At 44.9% G+C, this 22,556-nt stretch overlaps 1 protein-coding gene across 7 annotated transcripts in view; it reads left to right on the top strand.

The window, feature by feature from the left end:
- The window catches only part of akap9 (A kinase (PRKA) anchor protein 9), a 98,986-nt gene that overhangs the window by 18,534 nt on the left and 57,896 nt on the right, over positions 1-22,556 (top strand). For 6 of the 7 annotated variants that reach the window (XM_077006641.1, XM_077006640.1, XM_077006642.1 and 3 more), the window contains exons 4-16: positions 881-925; positions 1,676-1,798; positions 2,219-2,374; positions 2,681-2,911; positions 3,604-6,054; positions 7,725-7,802; positions 16,624-16,771; positions 17,186-17,256; positions 17,452-17,578; positions 17,841-17,929; positions 18,045-18,114; positions 20,173-20,365; positions 21,815-21,863. In XM_077006641.1, the coding sequence (XP_076862756.1) occupies positions 881-925; positions 1,676-1,798; positions 2,219-2,374; positions 2,681-2,911; positions 3,604-6,054; positions 7,725-7,802; positions 16,624-16,771; positions 17,186-17,256; positions 17,452-17,578; positions 17,841-17,929; positions 18,045-18,114; positions 20,173-20,365; positions 21,815-21,863 (3,831 nt within the window). The remainder of the gene's footprint in view (positions 1-880; positions 926-1,675; positions 1,799-2,218; positions 2,375-2,680; positions 2,912-3,603; positions 6,055-7,724; positions 7,803-16,623; positions 16,772-17,185; positions 17,257-17,451; positions 17,579-17,840; positions 17,930-18,044; positions 18,115-20,172; positions 20,366-21,814; positions 21,864-22,556) is intronic. The other variant, XM_077006645.1, reaches the window with a different exon arrangement.

The following is a 22,556-nucleotide window of genomic DNA, read 5'->3' on the forward strand; positions in this document are numbered from 1 at the left end:
TTTTATATTAAACATTTTAAATATTAAGTTAAGAATGAAAAGGGAAAAAAAGCTCACCTATCAGGTACACCACACACATACGGTGATAAGTTTTTTTATCAAAAATGCTGTTTTTGAAAGCATTTTCATTTTGTGTGATGAATTGTAGGTGGGTGAACATGTAATATTCATTCAAAATGAAATCCACATCACACAGCTCAGTGTCTGACCACTTCCTGAATCGGACTCAGAAATACTTTATTGATCCCAAAGGGAAATTGCATATTGATCCCAAGGGGAAATTATGGGAATCCAGTGTACACTAACAAATTGGTGAAAACACGGGTGCTGAGATGTTTCTGTAGCGTTCTCCCACATTCATACTGGTCTATTCACTTTGTCTATTCTTTACAATAATGTTGTTTTGGTTGGTGTGGTGCAGCTTTGAGAAGGTTTGACTGTTTAAAAACTGATTTGGAATCTTGGAGAAGCCTCAGAGGCTGGAACTGAATTTCTCACATATTTGTGAGATTTAATGAATGAAACAAATATGAGTTCAGTGTTGAGATCAATATGAAAAGACATTTTATTGGTTTGTTAGTGTCTCAGGCAACTGTTTATTAAAGTTTTTAAACTGTCCGCAGTTGTGGTTTGGACCACTAGTGCAGTGCTCTGTCTGAGATGTTGTGGGACTGAGAATCCTAGTGTTTCTAGCAGTAGGAGCTCAGATCACACCTGTTGCTGTAATGCGCCTCTGATTGGATGGATTAAAATGTATGATTCGGATTAGATAGATAGATTCGTGATAATGACACTGATTATGTGGATTATATACAGTCTTTGTGTTTTATCCAGACAGAGATTCCAACACTACATTATTTGTTGAATTGTGAATTGACAGGTGAACGGGTGCCATGAGATGTGTGTGAGGTCACAGGAGGTCGGGGTACAGTAACCCTCTGGGAGACCAGTCCATACTGGCTCATGACCGCACTCACTGCTCTGCCACTGCTCTGCCGCCACCTTTACCTAAACTGGAACTCGTCTGCTGGAGCTGGAGTCTCCTCTAACCCACTAATCTCCGAGTCTAACCCACTAATCTCCGAGTCTAACCCACTAATCTCAGAGTCTAACCCACTAATCTCCGAGTCTAACCCACTAATCCACAAGTGCTGCAGTGTAATCTCAGTCTGCAGGGACATGGGAAGGGGCTGTTTAAAGCTTGCATTGTGTGTTACACTGGAAACTGTACAGAAAGAGTGGAGAGTGTACTCCCAGAGAGTAGAGAGTGTACTCCCAGAGAGAGATTTGGAGAAAGGAAGATGGGGATGAGGACATCCTGAGAGACGAACAGAGTATGCTCAGTGAGAACAGAAAGAGCTGGCATTGTAAAGGGATTTAAATATGGCAGAGCTGAACTGAACCCTTTATAATCAGACCTGGGTAGTGATTGGCTGGGCAAATTGACAGACCAAATGGTAAAGAAGGAGTTAGAGCATAAGATAAAGATTTACATTTATGTAAATGGAGTTAGGGATCCAGCCCTACAGTTAAGGTTCTAAACACACCCATGCCTTTTCTTAGATAAATAGGAACTATAGCAGAAGGAAATTGGGCAAACAGGTAGATGGTGAGTTAGGGAGGTGCAGAACCTCAGCTGATTTCCTCTTTTCTACTTCCCAATCCTCCTCCCCAGGACGAGGAACTGTGTGGTCATGTGTCTCCTCTGGAGGCGGAGCTTTCCCCAAGCGCAGCTGGGGAGGGGCTGAGGGACCAGCAGGAGATCGGGGACACTCCGGGAGCCGAGGGAGTGCAGCAGGTACCTACTCGTGGTCCAGAGGAGTTTGGGCAGTCATTACCCTGGACACTGGCACTCTCCACCTGTGATGATAAGAGAAATGAGGCATCTTTTCTGAATTAATGTCCTGGAGCTGCACCAGTGATTTTGCACTCTGCTAAGTGCTAAGTGTCATTGCTAAAGCTGATAATCCTGGCATAACTGAGCTACACATAAAAGAACAGCCAACTGAGCCTTAAATGGGACATTTCCACACACAAGTCTCCAAATAGTTTATCACAGATAAATCCTCTGACTTATTAAATCAGACTTAAGTTATTGTTAATCTGCAGTACTGTATGTTCAGACTTACTTTTATTAGCATTTTATTAAGTGCATGATGTAACTACGTAAACATGAAAGTGCGTGTGTGTGTGCGTGCTTGTGTGTGTGTGTGTGTAGCTCCAAGACTTTGAAGCAGCTTTGAAGCAGCGTGATGGGATCATCACCCAGCTCACCACTAACCTGCAGCAGGCTCGTTTAGAGAAGGACGAGGTGATGCGCGAGTTCCTCCAGCTCACCGAACAGAGCCAGAAACTGCAGCTCCAGTTCCAACAGGTACCCCACACACCTCTTGCCTACCGCACACACCTCTCGCCTACTGCGCACACACCTTTCACCTAACCCACACCTCTCACCTACCCCACACTCACCTCTAAACCCCCCAACCTCTCACGTTCCAATACCCACCCTCCCCACACACACACTCACCTAACAGGTACAACAGGTACCCCATGTGCGTGCCTTTGTGTATGTTTGTGCCTGTGTGTGTGTGCGTGCCTGTGTGTTTGTGTTTGTGTGTGTGTGTGTGTGTGTGTGTGTGTGTGTGTGTGTGTGTGTGTGTGTGTGTGTGTGTGTGTGTAGTTACAGGCTGCTGACCTTCTCCAGACTCGACAGCAGCTTGTCCTCTACCAGCAGCAGCTGGAGGAGAAGGACACACAGGTCAGAGGTCATCTCACACAGCTGGAGGAGAAGGACACACAGGTCAAAGGTCATCTCGCACAGCTGGAGGAGAAGGACACACAGGTTAAAGGTCTTCAGGAAAAGGTTTTACAGATGTCCATACTTCAGCAGAAGCTGTCCCAGGTGGAAACAGTGGGTACAAATATACTCCTCAGTTTGCATGCTTACGTGTGAATCATTCTAGCAATTGTTGAATCTCAGCCACTAATGGTCTGCTAGAAATCTGGACCTCTTGTGTATGTTCATAGTAGTTTAGATCTTAGGCAAAAGATGCAGAAACATAGAAATAGAAATTAAGTTTATACACAGTGGTGCGGAACTTCTATGGGAATTTCTGTGGTTTATCATTTTATTGTATTACATTATTTTATTGTTTGTTTTGTTCTATTTATTCTGTAAATCACTTTGAGTTGCATGTATGTATGAAAGGTGCTGAACAAGTAAAGATTAAGTCAACATGCTTCTCTTAAGTAAAGTGGAAATATTAACATTTGAAATGCATATAAATAGACGTGTGTGTGTGTGTGTGTGTGTGTGTGTGTGTGTGTGTGTGTGTGTGTGTGTGTGCGCGCGCGCGCTCGCGTGCTCGCTCTAATTCAGCATTCAGGTGTACCTGGTTGCTTTGCTTCTGATTTCAGTTTTGAATTTGGTTTTGATTTACTGAATGAGGGAAGCAGGTCTCTCCCTCTCTCCCTCTCTCCCTCCACATCCCAGAGAAACATCAGATGCTTCACACACTGTGGGCGTTGCTATTAAAAAGCTGAAATATAAAACCGGCTGTGTCTCTGTGTCCTCAGTTCTCTGCCATTTCTCTGTATCCTCAGGTCACAAGGGAAGCAGAAGAATTGATTGCTCGGAGGCTACAGGAGAAGGACCAGCAAATAGCAGAACAAGAAAGGTCATTAGCTCAGCACCAAGACGACCTCCGAGCATCTGAACAGCGTTTTAATGACCTTAGTGAACAGCTGGCCAGAAAGACACATGAGCTGCAGGTCTGTGAGGCGGAGCTCCTCGTGTCCAGGCAGAAGGAACGGCTCTCATCCACTGAGATCATGCAGCTGATGGGCACCGTGGAAGACATGCAGAAGCGCCACCACCAGGGCAGCCAATCAGAGGGTGAGGTACTACAAAGGGCGGAGCTAGATGCCACCCGCAGGCTGGAGCTCTTGAGGGCGGAGCTGGACGAGATGTATGGACAGCAGATCGTTCAGATGAAGCAGGAGCTTTTGGCCCGGCATGCTGAGGAGATGGAGCATGTCGTGAACCATCATTCCGCAAACACTAAAAATATCACAGAGCACCATCGCGTGGAGCTGGAGCGTTTGAGGGCTCAGTGGAGCCAGAGTGCAGGGGAGGTCAATGCACTGAACGCCAGGCTGGTGGAAGTTCAGCAGCGGCTGCAGGAAGCTCAGGTTCTCCGGGAGAAGGCCGAGCAGGACCTCACACGGGTGTCTGCGAAGAATCTCCGTCTGCAGGAACAGGTTCAGGAGAGCGGAGGGGCGGAGCATAGCCAGATTGAGGCGGAGCAGACCAAGACGAAGGTAGAGTGGCTGCACGCAGCCGTGGGTGACCTGCAAGCTCAGCTGGCGGCCGCGGCGCAGGCGTCGAGCGAGCTGGAGGCCAAGCGTGAGTCGGAGATCACAAACTACCAGATCAAGCTGCAGATGCTGGAGCGCGAGAAGGACGCTGTGCTGGACCGCATGGCGGAGTCCCAGGAGGCGGAGCTTGAGCGACTCCGCACGCAGCTCCTTTTCAGTCATGAGGAGGAGCTGTCCCGCCTCCGCGAGGACCTCCAGCATGAGAGCCAGATGAACCTACAGAACCTGAGGGCCGAGCTGGAGCAGAGACACCATGACAACATCCAGCAGATATGCCACGGGTACGAGGAGAGGCTGAAGGCGGCCGAGGACCAGACTGCCATGCTGCAGCAGGAGATCGCTGCTCTGAAGAATGACTTGAGCCGGGCGGAGGAGGGCTCTCGGTTGGAGGAGGGCTCTCGGGTGGACCTGTTGGAGCTGCAAGCTGAAGTTGAGGAGCTGAGATCGTGCAAAAGCATTGAAGGGTCATGGTTAAGGAACGATGCAGTGACCGATGAGACCTGGGAGAGAAAATGTGAGTCTGAAAACAAGCTTCTAAAAGAAACAAACTCTGCCATGGCAGAGGAATTGAAGAGCCTGAAAGATCATCACGAGACTCTGCTGAAGAAAATGGAAGCTCTGGCCACAGAGAACAAACAAGCAGATGAACTAGTAGAGGGACTGAGGAGTGAAATCGAAAGACAGAAAAACACGTTCTCATTTGCGGAGAAGAACTTTGAAGTGAACTACCAGGAGCTGAAGGAGGAGTATGCCTACCTGGTTGCTGAGAAGGCAAGGCTGGAGCAACGCCTTGAGGAGCAGACACTGCAGCACACAGCACTGCACAGCCTTGAAACCCAGCTTCAACCAGTCCATCAGGGAACAGACGGAGAGAGCACCTCCATCCAGCATGCAAAGGCAGAGTATGAGGAGCTGGATGGTGGCATGGTAATGGAGAAGGACACAATGGAGCTAATGAGGAAATTGCAGAGGGTTGAAGAAGAGGAGTTGGAGCTAGTGGAAAAGGTTGAACAGAAGGAGGTGGAGCTACGGAGGGTGGATCTGGAGAAGGTGGGGCTGGAAGAACAGATGAACCAGAAGAAGGCGGAGCTACAGACAGTGGCGCTAGAGAGGCTGGCGCTGCTGGAACAGGTGAAACAGAAGGAGGCGGAGCTACTGAAGGTGGAGCTGGAGAAGGCAGAGCTCGAAGAACTGATGGAACAGAAAGGGGCTGAGCTACTCTGGGTGGAACTAAAGAGGGTGGAGCTTGAGGAGGCGGACCAGGTGGAGTGTGTGGCAGAGATGACGGAAAAGGCTCTGCAGAAGGAGGCGAAGCTCCAGGCATGGAGAGCAGATGAAGTAGAGATGAAGGAGAAGACCTCAGCCCTACCCAGCACAGGTGGAGAGCTCCAGGGGGCAGAGTGGGTGCAGTTCACTTCCCTGCAGGAGGAGGGGCAAATGCCACAGAGCCTGTTCTCGACCAACCAGGAGGGAGTGGGGCTGGAACCCATCAAGGGACTCGTGGCTCCACCCCTCTCTCAGGCAGCGAGTGGTGAGGTTGGCGTGGAGGAGGGGAGAACGAGAGAACTAAGTGTGTGTGCTGTGGCACACAGCGAGCAGACACACACACAGTCCAGCACAGCTGCAGACACACACACACACGACCGCGAGAGACTGCTGCATACTCTCCACAAACAGGTAAGCAAGTGACGCTTGTCTCTCTACACACGCAGATACATTATCTTTCTTCTGTGTGTGTTGTTTCAGTCCACTCTCAGCAGCTGTGCCTGCCAAATGATTCAGTTTCTAGTCTGTAAGCTAGGCTCTAAACTCTCAGAGCAACAGTTGTATTCTGCTTGTGTTGTGTTTTTCTCGATGTGTGATTTAACAGTGTGTCTCTCTATGGGCTTTTCTACTGCCTGCAGCTTTATCTGTGTTGCGGTAAAAGCCCTTTCTGAGCAGCTCTCAGGAGAGGAGCGTTTTAATGATGTACAGCTAATGGTTGAAGTGCTGATTTGAATGTGAGCTCACACTCTGGTCAGCAGGTGAAGGCTGCAGGCAAACTGTACTGCACTGACCAGCCCTGCTAGCAACGGATGGGGTAGGATGAGTGGGGACCACACGTAGAGGCAGATGAGAAAGCTAAGGAGACAAAATGTTCAGAGAGAGAGTGAAACAGAGAGAGGAGAGGAGAGAGAGATGGAGAGGGCTGGGGAGAGTAGAGAGAGTGTGAAGGAGAGAGCAAAAGAAAAGGTGGGAGAGAGAGAGAGTGTGCGTGAGAGCAAGATGAGGTGTTACAACATAAACAGCTAAGCTTCACCCGCTTCATTTAGCCAGTAGCAGAACCATCTGTATTAGCCAAACACCCCCTTCAAAACATAATCAGTGTCAGCAGAATTCATCACCACACACAGCTGTACAGACACCCCAACACCCCGATCACCACACACAGCTGTACACACACCCCAACATCACACACAGCCGTACAAACACCCCAACACCCCCAACATCACCACACACAGCCGTACAGACACCCCAACATCACCACACACAGCCGTACAGACACCCCAACACCCCCAACATCACACGCAGTTGTACAGACACCCCAACATCACACAGCTGTACACACACCCCAACATCACACACAGCCGTACAAACACCCCTACACCCCCAATATCACCACACACAGCCGTACAGACACCCCAACACCCCCAATATCACACGCAGTTGTACAGACACCCCAACACCCCCAACATCACACACAGCCGTACAGACACCCCCAACACCCCCATCACCGCACACAGCTGTACAGATACCCCAACACCCCAACATCACACAGCCGCACAGACACCCCAACACCCCCAACATCACACACAGCCGTACAGACACCCCAACACCCCCAACATCACACACAGCCATACAGACACCCCCAACACCCCCATCACCGCACACAGCTGTACAGATACCCCAACACCCCATCACCACACACAGTTGTACAGACACCCCAACACCCCATCACCACACACAGCTGTACACACACCCCAACATCACACACAGCCGTACAGATACCCCCAAGACCCTCATCACCACACGCAGCCGTACAGACACCCCAACACCCCCAGCATCACACACAGCCAACACTCCCACCACCATCAACAGCACTTCATACACATCCTCATTCAGTGGTCATGGTCATGTTTTGTCTCTGCGTGCAACACACACACCCCATAAATACACACAAACACAGCTCTTCATGCTGCTTTAAAGTGTACTTGTGTATTTCTGTCTTGTTGACATGAGGAAATATTATTCATAGTTTTTGCTTCTTTGTGTTTATGCAAAATACTATTTTGTGTGTGTGTTCATAGGTGAACAGTGGGAATGTGCACAGGAGTGGAGTGTCTGAACCACGGCAGACCTACCTGGCCATGGAGGGCTCAGAGCATGTAAGGTTGCTCCTCCAGAACTTTGTCATAGTCCAAACAGTAACTGAAGTCTATACACAGCAGATTCTGGAGTCTGTAACATGGAGAGTTGCAGGGCAGGATTTGCAAACCTGAATTATGGTGGAGTCCTTCCTGCCCTCTGACTGGCCTGAATCAGGGTGGAGTCCCTCCTGCCCTCTGACTGGCCTGAATCAGGGTGGAGTCCCTCCTGCCCTCTCACTGGTGCTTTTCTAATATTCTCCATATTTAGAACTCTAGTCCATATCCATTCCATATGGACTCTAGTCCACGGGTTTATTCTTAGTCTCTCGAGTGGTTTTAGCACACAGCTTCCCCAACACAGCAGATGAAGAGCACGGGCCCTCATCCTCCAGCCTTTGTTGTTGTGCATAATAGACGTCCACTTATGCTAAATCACAGGTGTCTTTTTCACAAGCATCAGTTTGTTTTGGGGTTCGGTGATGCCGCATTGGTGCCTCCTATCTGGTGTTGTTGGAACCGGCAGAGTCTAGTGTTCTGTAGATTTCCATAGGACAGGGCAGCACGATATGGACAAAAATGCAATGTGTGATGATGTTAGATATCCTGATATTGATATAAAATACATTAAATTATTATTAAAATAGAGAATTCCTGTGCATATATGGAAATGATTACATTGTTTTTAAGGTGTAGTGAAACCAGTATTGTTGGAGCTTTATTTGGGCAATCAACAATATCACTTTAAATAAAACATTGCATATTACGTATTATTGTACTACAAACCTTTTGTACAGTGTAAGACTGTTTTCCTTGAACAAATAATGAGACAAATGTGAGTATAATTAAATAATACAAAATAAGTGGAAAATTATTTGAATTATAAATGGTTTATGGTTTTATTACGTAGTTCAACATACAGAACACATTTACCCAACTTTAAAAAGAAATGGAATTCTTGATATTCAAGTGGAATTCTGTTTTAAGTTGTAATTCTATACATTTGTGGAACTATGTGTCTATATAGTACAGGAGTTTGGCAACATGGGAGAAATGTGTTAATTCTGCAGTTCAGTATGGTTTATTTCTCTTATTTGATGAGAGAAATGCTTTCTTTTCTAACTGTTGTGAACAGCAACATATGTTGAAGTGTGCAAGTGTCCAGTAGTGTGCAAGGTCTGAAATTTAGAGGGAGTCTTAAATTTGAGAGAGACAAAAACCCTAACTCATAGCCTTTTAACTACCTAGCTAACTAACTAACTAACTAACTAGCCTTTTAACTAACCCATAGGTTAATTAAATAAAGGCAAAGTTGTTAAAATGAAACAGCAATGGTATGCGACAGAAAGCAACATCTTTCTTTAACATTATTTATAATAACATAATATTTGATTGTTTATCAGGGCAAGCTGCTGTGTGGCTCTGTTGGGTTTTGTGTTTTTAGGGTTTTGTGGCGATATAAAACAATAGCTTCAAAAATGAGGCACAGAAAGGTTACACCAAGGGTTAGGATATACAGTTGTGATCAAATTTATTCAACCCCCAATGCTGCGAAGGGTTTTATGGAATTCAGTGCACATTTGTAATTGTGTTCATAATGAAATCTTACAAGGACTTGTTAAAGAACTAAATGCAACTAAGATAGCATCAATTTTTTTTGTCATAAAGTATTAAATGGCCTTTTTGTGATTTCTTCATTGACACAATTATTCAACCCCTTTACGACTACCACTCCTAAGAACAGAGGTTCATTCCAGTGTTTTCCATCAGGTATTGAAAACATCTGTGGATGTCAACGAGCAGCAATCAAGCATGATAAGCACCAATTAGGCAGATTTAAAAGGACTGTGATACTCAGCTCCTTCTAGACATCTACTGGTGTGTTTCCAAGCATGGTGAAGGCAAGAGAATGGTCCCAGAAGACAAGAGAAGAGGTTATTGCTCTTCACAAGAATGGCAATGGATATAAAAAGATTGCGAAGTTGTTAAATATTCCAAGAGACACTATCGGAAGTATTATTCGCAAGTTCAAGTTAAAGGGCACAGTGGAAACGTTACCTGGTCGTGGCAGAAAGAAGATCCTGACCGCGACTGCTGTGCGCTACCTGAAGCGTAATGTGGAGAAAAATCCCCGCGTGACTGCTAAGGAACTGAAAAAAGACCTGTCAGATGTGGGCACTGAAGTTTCAGCTCAGACAATAAGGCGCGCACTGCATAACGAAGACCTCCATGCCAGAACGCCCAGACGCACCCCCTTGCTGACTCCAAAGAACAAGAAAAGTCGACTGCAGTATGCCAAAAGTCATGTGGACAAGCCACAAAGGTTTTGGAACAGGTTTTGGAAACTAAATTAGAACTGTTTGGGACAATGGACCAGTGCTATGTTTGGAGAAGGAAGAACCAGGCTTATGAACAAAAGAACACCTTGCCTACTGTGAAGCATGGCGGGGGGTCAATCATGCTTTGGGGCTGTTTTGCTTCTAATGGTACAGGAAAGCTTCAACGTGTGCAGGGTACCATGAATTCCCTTCAGTACCAGGAGATCTTGGAGGAAAATGCGATGGAGTCAGTCACAAACCTGCGGCTTGGGAGACGTTGGACCTTCCAACAGGACAATGATCCGAAGCACACATCCAAGTCCACTAGAGCATGGTTGAACATGAAAGGCTGGAACATTCTAGAGTGGCCATCACAATCACCAGACTTAAATCCAATTGAGAACCTCTGGTGGGACCTAAAGAAGGCAGTTGCAGTGCGCAAGCCTAAGAATGTGACTGAACTGGAGGCTTTTGCCCATGAAGAATGGGCTAAGATACCCATAGGTCGCTGCAAGACACTTGTGTCAAGCTATGCTTCACGCTTGAAAGCTGTCATAACTGGAAAAGGATGTTGTACTAAGTACTAAAAAATAATGTCACTAGGGGGTTGAATAAAACTGATAATGATGTGAGCACAGTAAAGACATTTGTGGTTATTCCATCATAAATATTATGTAATGTTTGTCTAATTTATAAGTGCCTCTTTGATATAATTGTAAATAAGATGACTGAAATGATCAAAATCAATGTCAAACTGGCCAAAACACTTTATTTCAGTGGGGGTTGAATAAATTTGATCACAACTGTACGTCTCTAGGGTTGGGGTATATGCCTCTAGGGCAGGGGTGGGCAATTAAGTTTTACAAGGGGCCACATGAGAAACCTGAATTGTGTCAGAGGGCCACACAAACGAAAATGACGTAATTGGGGTGGCTCCGCCCACCTCGCGTGAACTTCCGCGAACGACGGAGCCGTTTATACTTGCCGCGTCACATTCTGTGCAGTGTTGTCCGAAACGATATGTGGTAGTATAAAGAAACACCCCTCAAAAACAGGGGAAGGAACATTTACCTGACCAATTTTAATGTTGCTTTGTGTTTCATGTTTGAAAAGTGCTGGAATTTAGGCTAAAGTACTTGAAAATGCTTGAAATTGTAACTACTTCGTTTCACAACAAATATCTGTCTGACTGAACAGTTCTCTTGTATTACGTTAACAAATACGAGCCTCTTGTAATTCCAGGACAAAACATGAGAGAACAAGAAGAAGAAGTTTTGAAAATAAACAGGGGTGGAAAGTAACTACATTTACTCACATTACTGTAATTGAGTACTTTTTTTATGAGTAATTTGTAATTTTCTGAGTAGTTTTTGAAATATGTAATTTTTACTTTTACTTGAGTACATTTTGACCCAAGTAGTTTTACTTCATTACATTTGAACGCACTCACATTACTGAGTAAAAAAATATTGATGGTGAAAAATTAAATGCAGGCAGAAATTTAAACTTCTGAGTCCCAGAACTGAAGGCCAATTGCGTGGCCTTGCCTTGCACGCGCCCTTTCCATTGTCTCATAATCAGGTCGTAATCTGGTGCACTTTTTTTCCAAAAGGATGAGATTGTTCTATCTTTAAATCTTCTATCTATCAGATTCTGTGGGATCCTGTGGGCATTTTATTGTGAGTAGTGGAATGCTGTTGCATTTTAGTTTGATTTGTGGCATCTTGTGGGCACTTAATTTTGTGTGCATTTTGTTTTTTTATTCTTATCATAGTGTTGTCCGTTGGACAATAGGACTGAAAATTGTTTGCACTGTTGTGACTGTCCTTTTGCTGTGAGGAAGTATGTTCCTAAGCCCAGCTGATCTTTTTGCAAGTGTGGATGTGCACTTAAATACGCTTTGAAATCTATTAAAACAACTTGTGCTGAATTTGGTTCATGATTCATCCATGCATTAAATAACTGAAAGTAACTAAGTAACTTTTACTCAAATTACATTTTAAATGAAGTAATTTTGTACTTTTACTCGAGTAAATTTTGAGATGGGTAATTTTACTTTTACTCAATTACAATTTTTCAGTACTCTTTCCACCTCTGAAAATAAACAACCATTAAATAATGTGATTAAAAACGAATCATTTCGAGTATATGTATAAATATTTAACTTAATTTTTACTTAGGTTTAACGTGCTGGGAAATATTGAAATGGACCTTGAAAGTGACGTTCAAGTGCTTTAATTCCACCTTATAAAGGTGTATGAACCCTGCAAACATGACTTTGTTCATTGCGCTGAGGCGCGGCGCGCGCGCGAAGTTACAAAATTCAAGAAGTGCACGACCTCGCGAATCGACAGTGCGCGAGGCCACCGTAATTACGTCATTTTCGCCGCGCGGACCCTCGCACCGCATCAAGTATAAACCAGGCTTAAACCTATCTGTAAATCACTTCTACGGCACTTTCAAGGTCCATTTCAATATTTCCCAGCTGACTCAGGTTCTCTCTAAGCTCGGTTTCTGGAACGGAAAACCTGAGCTTTCGTTAACTCTGAGTTTACTTACCCAGTTTCTTCACTGAATCCACTTTCTGGAATGCCCCCCTGTTCAGTCAGCTATTAGTTGTGAATCGAAATACACTTACAATTTCAAGCATTTTCAAGTACTTTAGCTTAAATTCCAGCACTTTTCAAACCTGGAACACAAAGCAACATCAAAATTCGTCACGTAAATGTTCCGCCGTTCGCGCAGGTTCGCACGAGGTGGGCGGAGTCGAGCGGTCACTCACAAAAGTATAACTTTATAGTTTAACTTGTCGCTGATCACCTACAGTGTTTCTCGCACAGCTCACACACACGCAGGTACGTAGCGCTTTCAAAATAAAAGCGTCACAGTTGTATTGCACGCACAACATAGATATTTGTTTCATTTATGATTGGCTTCTCTCGGGCCGGACAGGGATGCGCAACGGGCCGGATGTGGCCCGCGGGCCGTAGTTTGCCCAGGTCTGCTCTAGGGTTAGGGTATATGGGTCATTCCATTTCAAATCAACCAAAATTTTGATTGACCATCTCAGAATCCCTTCAAACTTTCCCCATTTATAGGCAGATATGTTTCATGGAAAAATCCTAAGTATTTCTGTTCCATGTTCAATATTTCAAGAGTTACAGCCGTTTTTGTAACCCCCCTTCAGACGCATCTTTTGCGAAAGTAGCTAAATAGCAATATTTGAATGTGAATATCTCTAAAACTATACAGCTAGAAGGCTGAAATTTGTTTTGAGTGTTTAGAAACTTGTATACTTGTAATTTACATACTTTCTGGTCCAGTTGTGTCAATAGAAAAAATTCCCAAAGTTGGAAAAAAAATCAACTAAGAGTCATTTTCACCCGTCATTATCTCATGGATGGAGTAGAAGAAGGCTGATCTATGTTTTATGTTTCAAAGTACTTCCAGTGGCAATGTTGAAGTAATAATTAAGTTGCCTGTATGTGGTCCAGTTTTTGCACAATTTGCTGTCAAATATCGGTACCCTTGTTTGGACACTGATTCCCAAAATACCTATATTTATTTTTTCAATTTATTTGTTCTCTTATATACTTTGATATGTGCTGATGATATGGTAGAAAAATTGGAATGGCCTTTTTTGATTATAGTGGTTTTATTCACCACTGAAGATCACCAATATCATGGAAAAATAACATTCAAAAAAGCGAAGCAAAACTAAATTTGTTGTTAAAATGCAGTATTTACACAAAAAATTAATTTACACAAATTTACACAACTTCTTGGTTGATTTGACATGGAATGACCCAGTAAATATAAAACCTGATGCTGAACTAGCAGATTCAAAAAAGAGAAGCTGAAAAACTGATTGCTCCACCAGATGGTGCCAGTTGACTATCAAGTACTTGAACATCTGCTAACTCAGCATCAGGTTCTTCTACTCCAGGCGTACTCAACTAAATTTGTCCGCGGTCCAATTTTGGCAGATACCTGTGACCTGAGGTCCGGTGCGGCGGGGGTGGCGAACGTTGTTGAGCGGGGGGGGGGGGGGGGGGGGGGGGGGGTGGCGTTTATACTTTCGCGAGCGTCACTGCAGTGTTCTCCGAAACGATATGTGGTAGAAACACCCCTCAAAATAGGGGAATGAACATTTACCTGACCAATTTTAATGTTGCTATGTGCTTCAGGTTTGAAAAGTGCTGGAATTTAGGTTAAAGTACTTTAAAATGCTTGAAATTGTAACTACTTGGTTTCACAACAAATATCTGTCTGACTGAATAGTTCGCGCGCGAAGTTACAAAATTCGAGAGGTGCACGACCTCGCGAACCGACACAGCGATTACGTCATTTTCGCCGCGCGGACCCTCGCAGGCAGGCAGGGGGGGGGGGGGGGGGGGGTGGCGAACGTAACACTCGTGACGGAGTGTTTTTTCAATAGCCCTGAAATAAATGCTCTGGTTTTGTTTTGGTCCGTATCCGGTTAATCAGGAATGAGATTGGGTCCGGACAGGACTGCGTTCGGGTCCGGATCCGGACCGCGGTCCGCCAGTTGAGTACCCCTGTTCTACTCCATCCATGAGATAAAGACAGGTGAAAATGACTCTTAGTTGATATTTTTTCCAACTTTGGAAAAATTTTGACACTGTTGTGTCAATTTTTTCTATTGACACAACACAACTTACAGCACCAGAAAGTACATAACTTGCAAGTATACAAGTTTCTAAACATACAAAAAAAATTCAGCCTTCTAGCTGTAATAGTTTTAGAGATATTCACATTCAAATAATGCTATTTAGCCACTTTCGCAAAAGATGCGTCTGAAGGGGGGGGGGGGGGGGGTTACAAAAATGGCTGTAACTTTTGAAATATTGAACATGGAACAGAAATACTTAGGATTTTTCCATGAAACATATCTGCCTATAAATGGGGAAAGTTTGAAGGGATTCTGAGATGGTCAATCTAAATTTTGGTTGATTTGACATGGAATGACCCATATGTCTTTAGGGTTAGGGTATATGCCTCTAGAGTTGGGGTATATTTACATTTATGGCATTTAGCAGACGCTCTCATCCAGAGCGACTTACAAAGTGCTTTGCATCTGATCACAGAATTCATCTTAGGTAATAGTACGGATAGGCCAGAATTCAAGATACCATTGAGTCAGACTACTACCAAACTACAGTCAACATCAATACATAGTGTTTTGCAAGTTAGACGTTTGCCAAGAAGCACAAATAACTATAGACAGACATACAATTTAAGAACAACGGAAAGTGGTATCAGCAGAGTTAGTGCTCTGGTAAGAACTCAATGAAGAGGTGAGTCTTCAGTCTACGCTTGAAGATAGCAATAGACTCTGCAGTCCTAGCAGCTAATGGAAGATCGTTCCACCATCTTGGAGCCAGAACGGAGAATAGACTGGAGCCATGAGACTTGGCGTTATACATTTATACATGGCGTTTTGAGTCGAGCCAAGCTTGAGGTTCTGAGTGTTCGCTGTACGGATCGGCTTTTTACCATGGACATCATGTAGGGAGGGGCCAGTCCATTTTTGGCTTTGTAAGCAAGCATCAAGGTTTTATATCTGATGCGTGCCGCTACTGGAAGCCAGTGAAAAGAGCGTAGCAGAGAAGTCACATGTGAACTTGGGGAGAATGAAGACCAGCTGTGCTGCAGCATTCTGAATTAGTTGTAGAGGTCTGATGACCCGTAGAGGAAGACCTGCAAGTAGGGAATTGGATGTAGATCCTCTCCATGTTACCTGATAGGAACGGTCTTCAAGATATGACTGGAACCATTTCCAAGCAGAGCCAGTCACACCGAGGCTAGAAAGAACAGAGAGGAGGATGTTGTGGTTGACCGTGTCAAAGGCAGCAGAAAGATCTAGAAGAATTAAAACTGATGATAGCTAGTTAGCCTTGGCAGCATGGAGCTTCTCGGTCACTGCTTTGAGGGCAGTTTCTGTTGAGTGTGCCCGTTTGAAGCCAGACTGATTAGGATCATGGAGTTGGTTCTGGGTGAGGAAGAGAGATAATTGTTCATAGATTGCTCGCTCCAGAGTTTTTGATAGAAAAGAAAGAAGTGATAACAGTCTGTAGTCGTTCATGTCAGAGGTGACAAGTGTTGCTTTTTTCAAGATTGGTACCACCCTTGCCATCTTGAACATGGTAGGTACATGACCGGAAACTAAGGAGTTGATGAATATATGTATATGAGTATATGCCTCTAGGGATGGGGTTTGCGCCACTAGGGTTGGGGTATGCGCCTCTACTGTTAGGGTTTGGGTATACGTCTCTAGTTGAGTCACTATGCCCATTCTCCAGATGTGCCCTGTAAGAGTGGGAGAGAGGGTATAACAAATGGGATATGTCTGTCTGTCTGTCTCTTCATTCTAACTCTTTTGGTCTTCTCCCACTCTCTCTATCTCTCTCCCTTTCTCTCTGTATCTCTTTCTCCCACTCTCTGTATCTACATTTCTCTGTGTATCTCTCTCGCTCTCTCTGTGTATCCCTCTCTTTACTCAGGACGAGTGCCGATTACAGATGGAGGCACAACGCATCAGTCTGTGTCAGATACACACTGCTCAGCTGGAACTGCTGCAGGAGAGCTTACACACACACGCACACACGCAAACACAGGAGGCACTGGAGTGGCTACAAGTGGAAACCACAGGTGAGTTTAGGCAGGTGCAGGTGAAGCTGTAGGTGGAGGTAACTCCAGTCAGATTGCAGGTGCAGGTGGGTACAGCTGGGTGCAGGTTCGTGGAGATACGTGATGCAGGTGCGTGGAGATGCATGGGTGCAGGTGCGTAGGTGGGTGTAGGTAGGTGCAGGTGCGTGGAGATGCACGGTGGTGGTGGTCTACAGAAGCCTCGGCTGAATGGTTTGGCTTTGATTCATTATTAATGGTGAGATACTGGATGAACTTGATTCATGTCATGGTCCCTTTGAAGATGAAAGCTCTGACATGCAGAGAGCAGGACTTCTCTTACTCTCTTCAGAAAACCTACTCACTGCAACAGGGCAGCGCAACCTGGAATGTTCTCATCTCACTTAACATATTGAATTTGTTTTTGTTGCATCAAAGATGTCCCAAAGTCCTCAAGATATCAGTGTTTTATGAAAGAGGTGACTGAAGACTGTACTCAACTGATTCAGGTAAAGCACCTGCTGAACGTACTGTCAACATTCAGCAGTTAATTTGTTTCTTCAGCTAATTGGTGGGGTTGTAGCTTGTGTTTATGTATTTAATCTCTGATCTAAATCACATGAGGGTGCTTGGTTATGCTCAAGCTGTCCTCAGCATGACCTCAGTGTCCTGCGGTACAGCCTGACCTTTGTGTTTTCCCTCAGTCCTTCTCACGGGTGTTGGGGGTGGAGTTGGAGTCTCTTCAGTGCCGTGAGGTGCCTGTGGAGCCTGACCTTACTCTCCAGAGACTGGAAACATCTGACATCAAAGAGCTCTTAGCTGAGGCCAAAGGTGACTGAGCACACGCTGAGGTTTAGTGACATAATCCTGTACACTGGGGTTTAGTGGCATAGTCCTGATAATTGGGGTTTAGTGGCACAGTCCTGTTCTGGAGTTTAGTGCCAGAGTCTAGATCGGTTTGGGTGTTATAGGACTTTCCAGTCACTTAGTAAAGATAGGTGTTGTACAGAGCAGTGGTGTAATGTGTGGTCATATAGAGCACTTACCTAATTGTGGTGTGTGTGTGTGTGTGTGTGCGTGCGTGCGCACGCAGAATTGTACTCAAGGCTGCAGCTGTTGAACCAGTGTGTTGTGTCATCACACCAGAACCTCCTGGAGCTGCAGGCATCATTGAATACCAAGGTAAAACACACACACGCATATTCTCGCATGCATACTTGCCTACTTAAACATGTACATGTTAATGTGTGTGTGTATGTCTGTGTGTGTGTGTTTGTGCACGCGCACGCACATATAGTTGGGTGATCAGACAATGCAAAGGGAAGAGGACTTCCAGGGATTCAGCACCAGCAGATCCACCCTCACCCGTAATTATACAGCAGTACTCTATACTACACTCTAATACTATATATTACATTTCTGTATTCTATACTACACTGTAATATACTATACTATGTACTATACAGTCCCTGACATAAGTTCTGTCGCTTATCCATGTTGTGGAAACAAAAGCTTATAACCTGACGTTAAATTAATTGATTGGTTTTAGAAATGACTCATATGAAAGCTGAAACCCTCCCAAATGAGATTTAATTCACGAAAATAAATTAGCTTTACTGCAGAAATATTGATCATTTAATGAACACAGAAAGGTCAGATTTTGGCAAGACAATAGTTTTGTCGCCCACAGAAAGTAAAGTGAAAATCAAACAAATAACTCGCTTCATATACAAATATATGCTTCATAACACTGGTGAATGACGTTGTGGTGCTATTAGCCATAAGAACAATGGATAGCCATACTTCAATATATTTTGTGTGACTTCCACAAGGTTTTTTTTCCCACAATATTTTGTGTGACTTCCACAAGCTTGAAGGACCGCATCCATGCGGTTCGACAATGATTCATACAATTTATTGATGAAGTCATCAGGAATAGCAAAAAATGCAGTCTTACATGCCTCGCAGAGTTCATCAAAATTATTTGGTTTTGTTATCCAAGCTTCCTCTTTCATCCTACCCCAAACATGCTCAATGACGTTCATGTCTGGTGACTGGGCTGGCCAGTCCTGGAGCACCTTGATCTTCACCTTGAGGAACTTTGATGTAGAGATGGATGTATGAGATGGAGCAAAATTTGACCCCTTTTATGATTGGGAATGTAAGATGTAGCTAATACTTCTTGATATTTTAGGTTATTGATATTGCCTTCCACCTTGCAAATGTTTCTCACATCCCCATACTGAATGTAACCCCAGACCATGATCTTTCCACCACCAAACTTGACTGTTTTCTGGGTGAATCTTGGATCCATACGGGCTCCAGTAGGTCTTCTGCAGTATTTGCGGCAGCTGTGATGTAATTCAACTGAAGATTTATCTGAGAAATCCACCTTCTGCCACTTTTCCAGCGTCCATCCATTTAGCAAGCTGTGGGTCTTGGCAAATGCCACACGGTTTTTTACCTGCCTTTTGTTTAGTGCTGGCTTCTGGGTACTGATTTGACCATGGAGGCCATTTCGAGACAGAATCCTACAAACTGTTCTAGTTGACACAGGGACTTGGTGACCAGGCCTGGTGGAGCTCTGCTGCAGTGGACGAGGGACTGGCTTTGGATTTTCTAACCAACAAACGTTCCTCCCGAGCAGTTGTCTTGTGGGGTCTGCCGGACCTGGGCTTGTCAAAAACATCTCAGTCTCTTGAAATCTTTGGAAGGCATGTAAGACTGCATTCTTTGCTATTTCTGATGACTTCATCAATAAATTGTGTGAATCATTGTCGAACCGCATGGATGCGGTTCTTCAAGATCATGGAAGTAACACAAAATATTAAATTTGGCTCTAATAGCACCACAACGTCATTCACCAGTGTTATGAAGCATATATTTGTATATGAAGTGAATTATTTGTTTGATTTTCACCTTATTTTCTGTGGGCAACAAAACTTTTGTCTTGCCAAAATCTGACCTTTCTGTGTTCATTAAATGATCAATATTACTGCAGTAAAGCAAATTTATTTTCGTAAATTAAATCTCATTTGGGAGGGTTTCAGCTTTCATATGAGTCATTTCTAAAACCAATCGATGAATTTAAAGTTAGGTTATAAGCTTTTGTTTCCATAACATGGATAAGCGACAGAACATATGTTAGGGACTGTATACTACACTTAAGGACTCTATACTACACTCTACTACTAGTACTCTATACTTCAGTAATCCATACTGCTGTGCTCACTACACACTAATTATATTAGTATTACATCACCTCACTACTGTGCTATGATGACAAATACATGTTAAACCTCGACCTGCTGCACTGTTGTACTATTTGAAATGTATGATATTAGTACTGCCTCATACAGCACTGTAGGGTAAAGGTGAATATGGTTCTAAACCTGTTCACTTAGACCTGGTCCTGTGGTGTATAGGGCGAGAGGCTGAGATGGGCAGCCACCATATTGAGTATGCCGGGCAACAGAGGGCGGGGCTGAGGGAAGAGCTCCAGAAGCAGCAGGGCGTGACTGAGGAGCAGCAGGTGGAATGCATGAGGAGCAACTACAGAGAGCAGTCCAGGGAGGCAGAGCCACGTGACACAGCACAAATCCACCTACTAAAGGACAGGTAACGCGCCCCCTACAGGCAACATGCCCCCCACCCCAAGAGTCCATGTTTACATTACACACTATTATATCTGCACCAGCAAGGAAGAGCACTAAATCCCATAATGCATCATCATCTGGCCCCTACCCTGAACTCATGTACTCACCTGCTCCTAGAGATGAATGCTCGTGACCTGCGTTTTAGGATTTTGGCTTTTCCAGATCAGTGGCGGGCAGCTCAAGGCCGTCTGTAGTGTCACGAGGAGCCGCCAACACACTTAAGCTGTTTAGGCTGCCAGGGCTCATGTAGGAATTTTAAGGGTGTGTTCAGATTCGGTAGCTGTTTGGTTAAAATGGACCCTGGTTTAATTGCTCTGTTAGACGAGTTCATCAGAGGAAATGTAAACAGGTGCGCCTGAGCAGGTGGGTCTCGGTCTGATACTAAATTAATTCTGGTGTGGTTTGTTTAAAGTATGAACCAAAGCCATCTTAATGAACCAAACAGAGATGTGACCCCAAGCTCACCGTCACATAACAGAATGTTGGACACAAACAAGTTATTTCCCATTACAGTTCCTACATTTCATACATGCATCAGAACGCTGGTATGTGACGCTTTTATTCTTTGGTACAACAGAAGGATCTGTGCAGTGTTGACACCTTATTTTGACCCTTTGCTGTATTTCCAGATGGTATAAATAGTCATGTATACACCCAATAAGTGCATTAAATCCCAGGCATTATGTGAGTGGTCTCTGAGTTTTTTTTTCCCCTTATTTTGGTTTGATAGTAAATTGCTGGAAGTGAAGCTAAAGCAGAGGAGACGCTGCCCCCTGCTGGCCATAATGCTGGCTGCATGGTTTCTGCCAGTCTGCCGGACATTTCCAGGGGCTCCTATAAACAATCCATTAAACAAAGCATTATAAAACAGTAGGGATGTAAGGTGTCTTACAGTGTGAGATATGCAAGGTACCATGTTAGGGTGTGGTAGACATGTGGGTATGTGTTGGGGTGCAAGTACTTGTTTGGGTGTGGTGAACATGTTGCTACGTGTTGGGGTGCAGGGACATGCGGGTACGTGTTGGGGTGTGGAGGAAATGTGGGTACCTGTTGGGGTGCGGTGGAAATGTGGGTACGTGTTGGGGTGCGGATGACATGCGGATATGTGTTGGGGTGAGGATGACATGCGGGTACGTGTTGGGGTGCGGGGGACGTGCGGGTACGTGTTGGGGTGCGGGGGAGGACGTGCGGGTACGTGTTGGGGTGCGGGGGAGGACGTGCGGGTACGTGTTGGGCTGCGGGTGTAACCCCTGGTCCATTACACCCTAACCCTAGGAGAAGTATTTGTTTAGAAGTGCTGCTAATGCTGAGTGATGCTCTTAAACTGATGTCTAGAGGTGTTTGTTTATGATGATTTTGTTGGGTGGGCTTGCCCCTCCTCCCATTGGCTCACACCGAGTTTCTTTCCCAGCATGAAGAGCTTGTCTCCACCCACCCCGGACCAGGCGGTGCAGATTCAGGTCAGTTCGGAGGTTTTCAGTTGTTTACAATGACCAGCAGAATGCCTTATTGACCCTGGACCTGACCGTGAACAGTCTGAACAGCAAACAGCACATTCTGGATATCCCAGACATAGATTGAAATGTATATCAAACATTTAGCCCAGGGATGGAGTCAGCTATTTAATTTATGTCTGTGTGAATGGTGGCCCAGGACTCAAGGGGAGGGCCCAGGTATTTGATTGTTTGTGAATGGTGATGTCCCTTATAGAGTCTCTTTGCTTTATTGCACTAATGCCAAGTGTTGTAAATGGTGTAAACCATTTGAAATTACTCTGTGTGTGTGTGTGTGTGTGTGTGTGTGTGTGTGTGTGTGTGTGTGTGTGTGTGTGTGTGTGTGTGTGTGTGTGTGTGTGTGTGTGTGTGTGTGTGTGTGTGTGTGTGAGAGTGCGTGCGTGCGTGCGATATGTGTATGGCTGTCTGTGTTTATGGGAGTGAGAGAGCCATTCTTGCCTATGGCTGAAATCTGCCCCAGATATGTTTTCATGGGGAGCGGGGGAGAGATGCCATTACTGACCACTGTTCATCTGGGTCGGGGGGGGGGGGGGGGGGGGGGGGGGTGATGGTGGTGGAGACCTGCATAAAAAACCAGTTAGAAAGAGAGGGAGGGAGAGAGAGAGGGAGAGGAGAGAGTGTGAGGGGGGGAGGGGAAGA

The sequence above is a fragment of the Brachyhypopomus gauderio genome, chromosome 5, assembly GCF_052324685.1.
Source record: "Brachyhypopomus gauderio isolate BG-103 chromosome 5, BGAUD_0.2, whole genome shotgun sequence".
Lineage (NCBI taxonomy): Eukaryota > Metazoa > Chordata > Actinopteri > Gymnotiformes > Hypopomidae > Brachyhypopomus > Brachyhypopomus gauderio.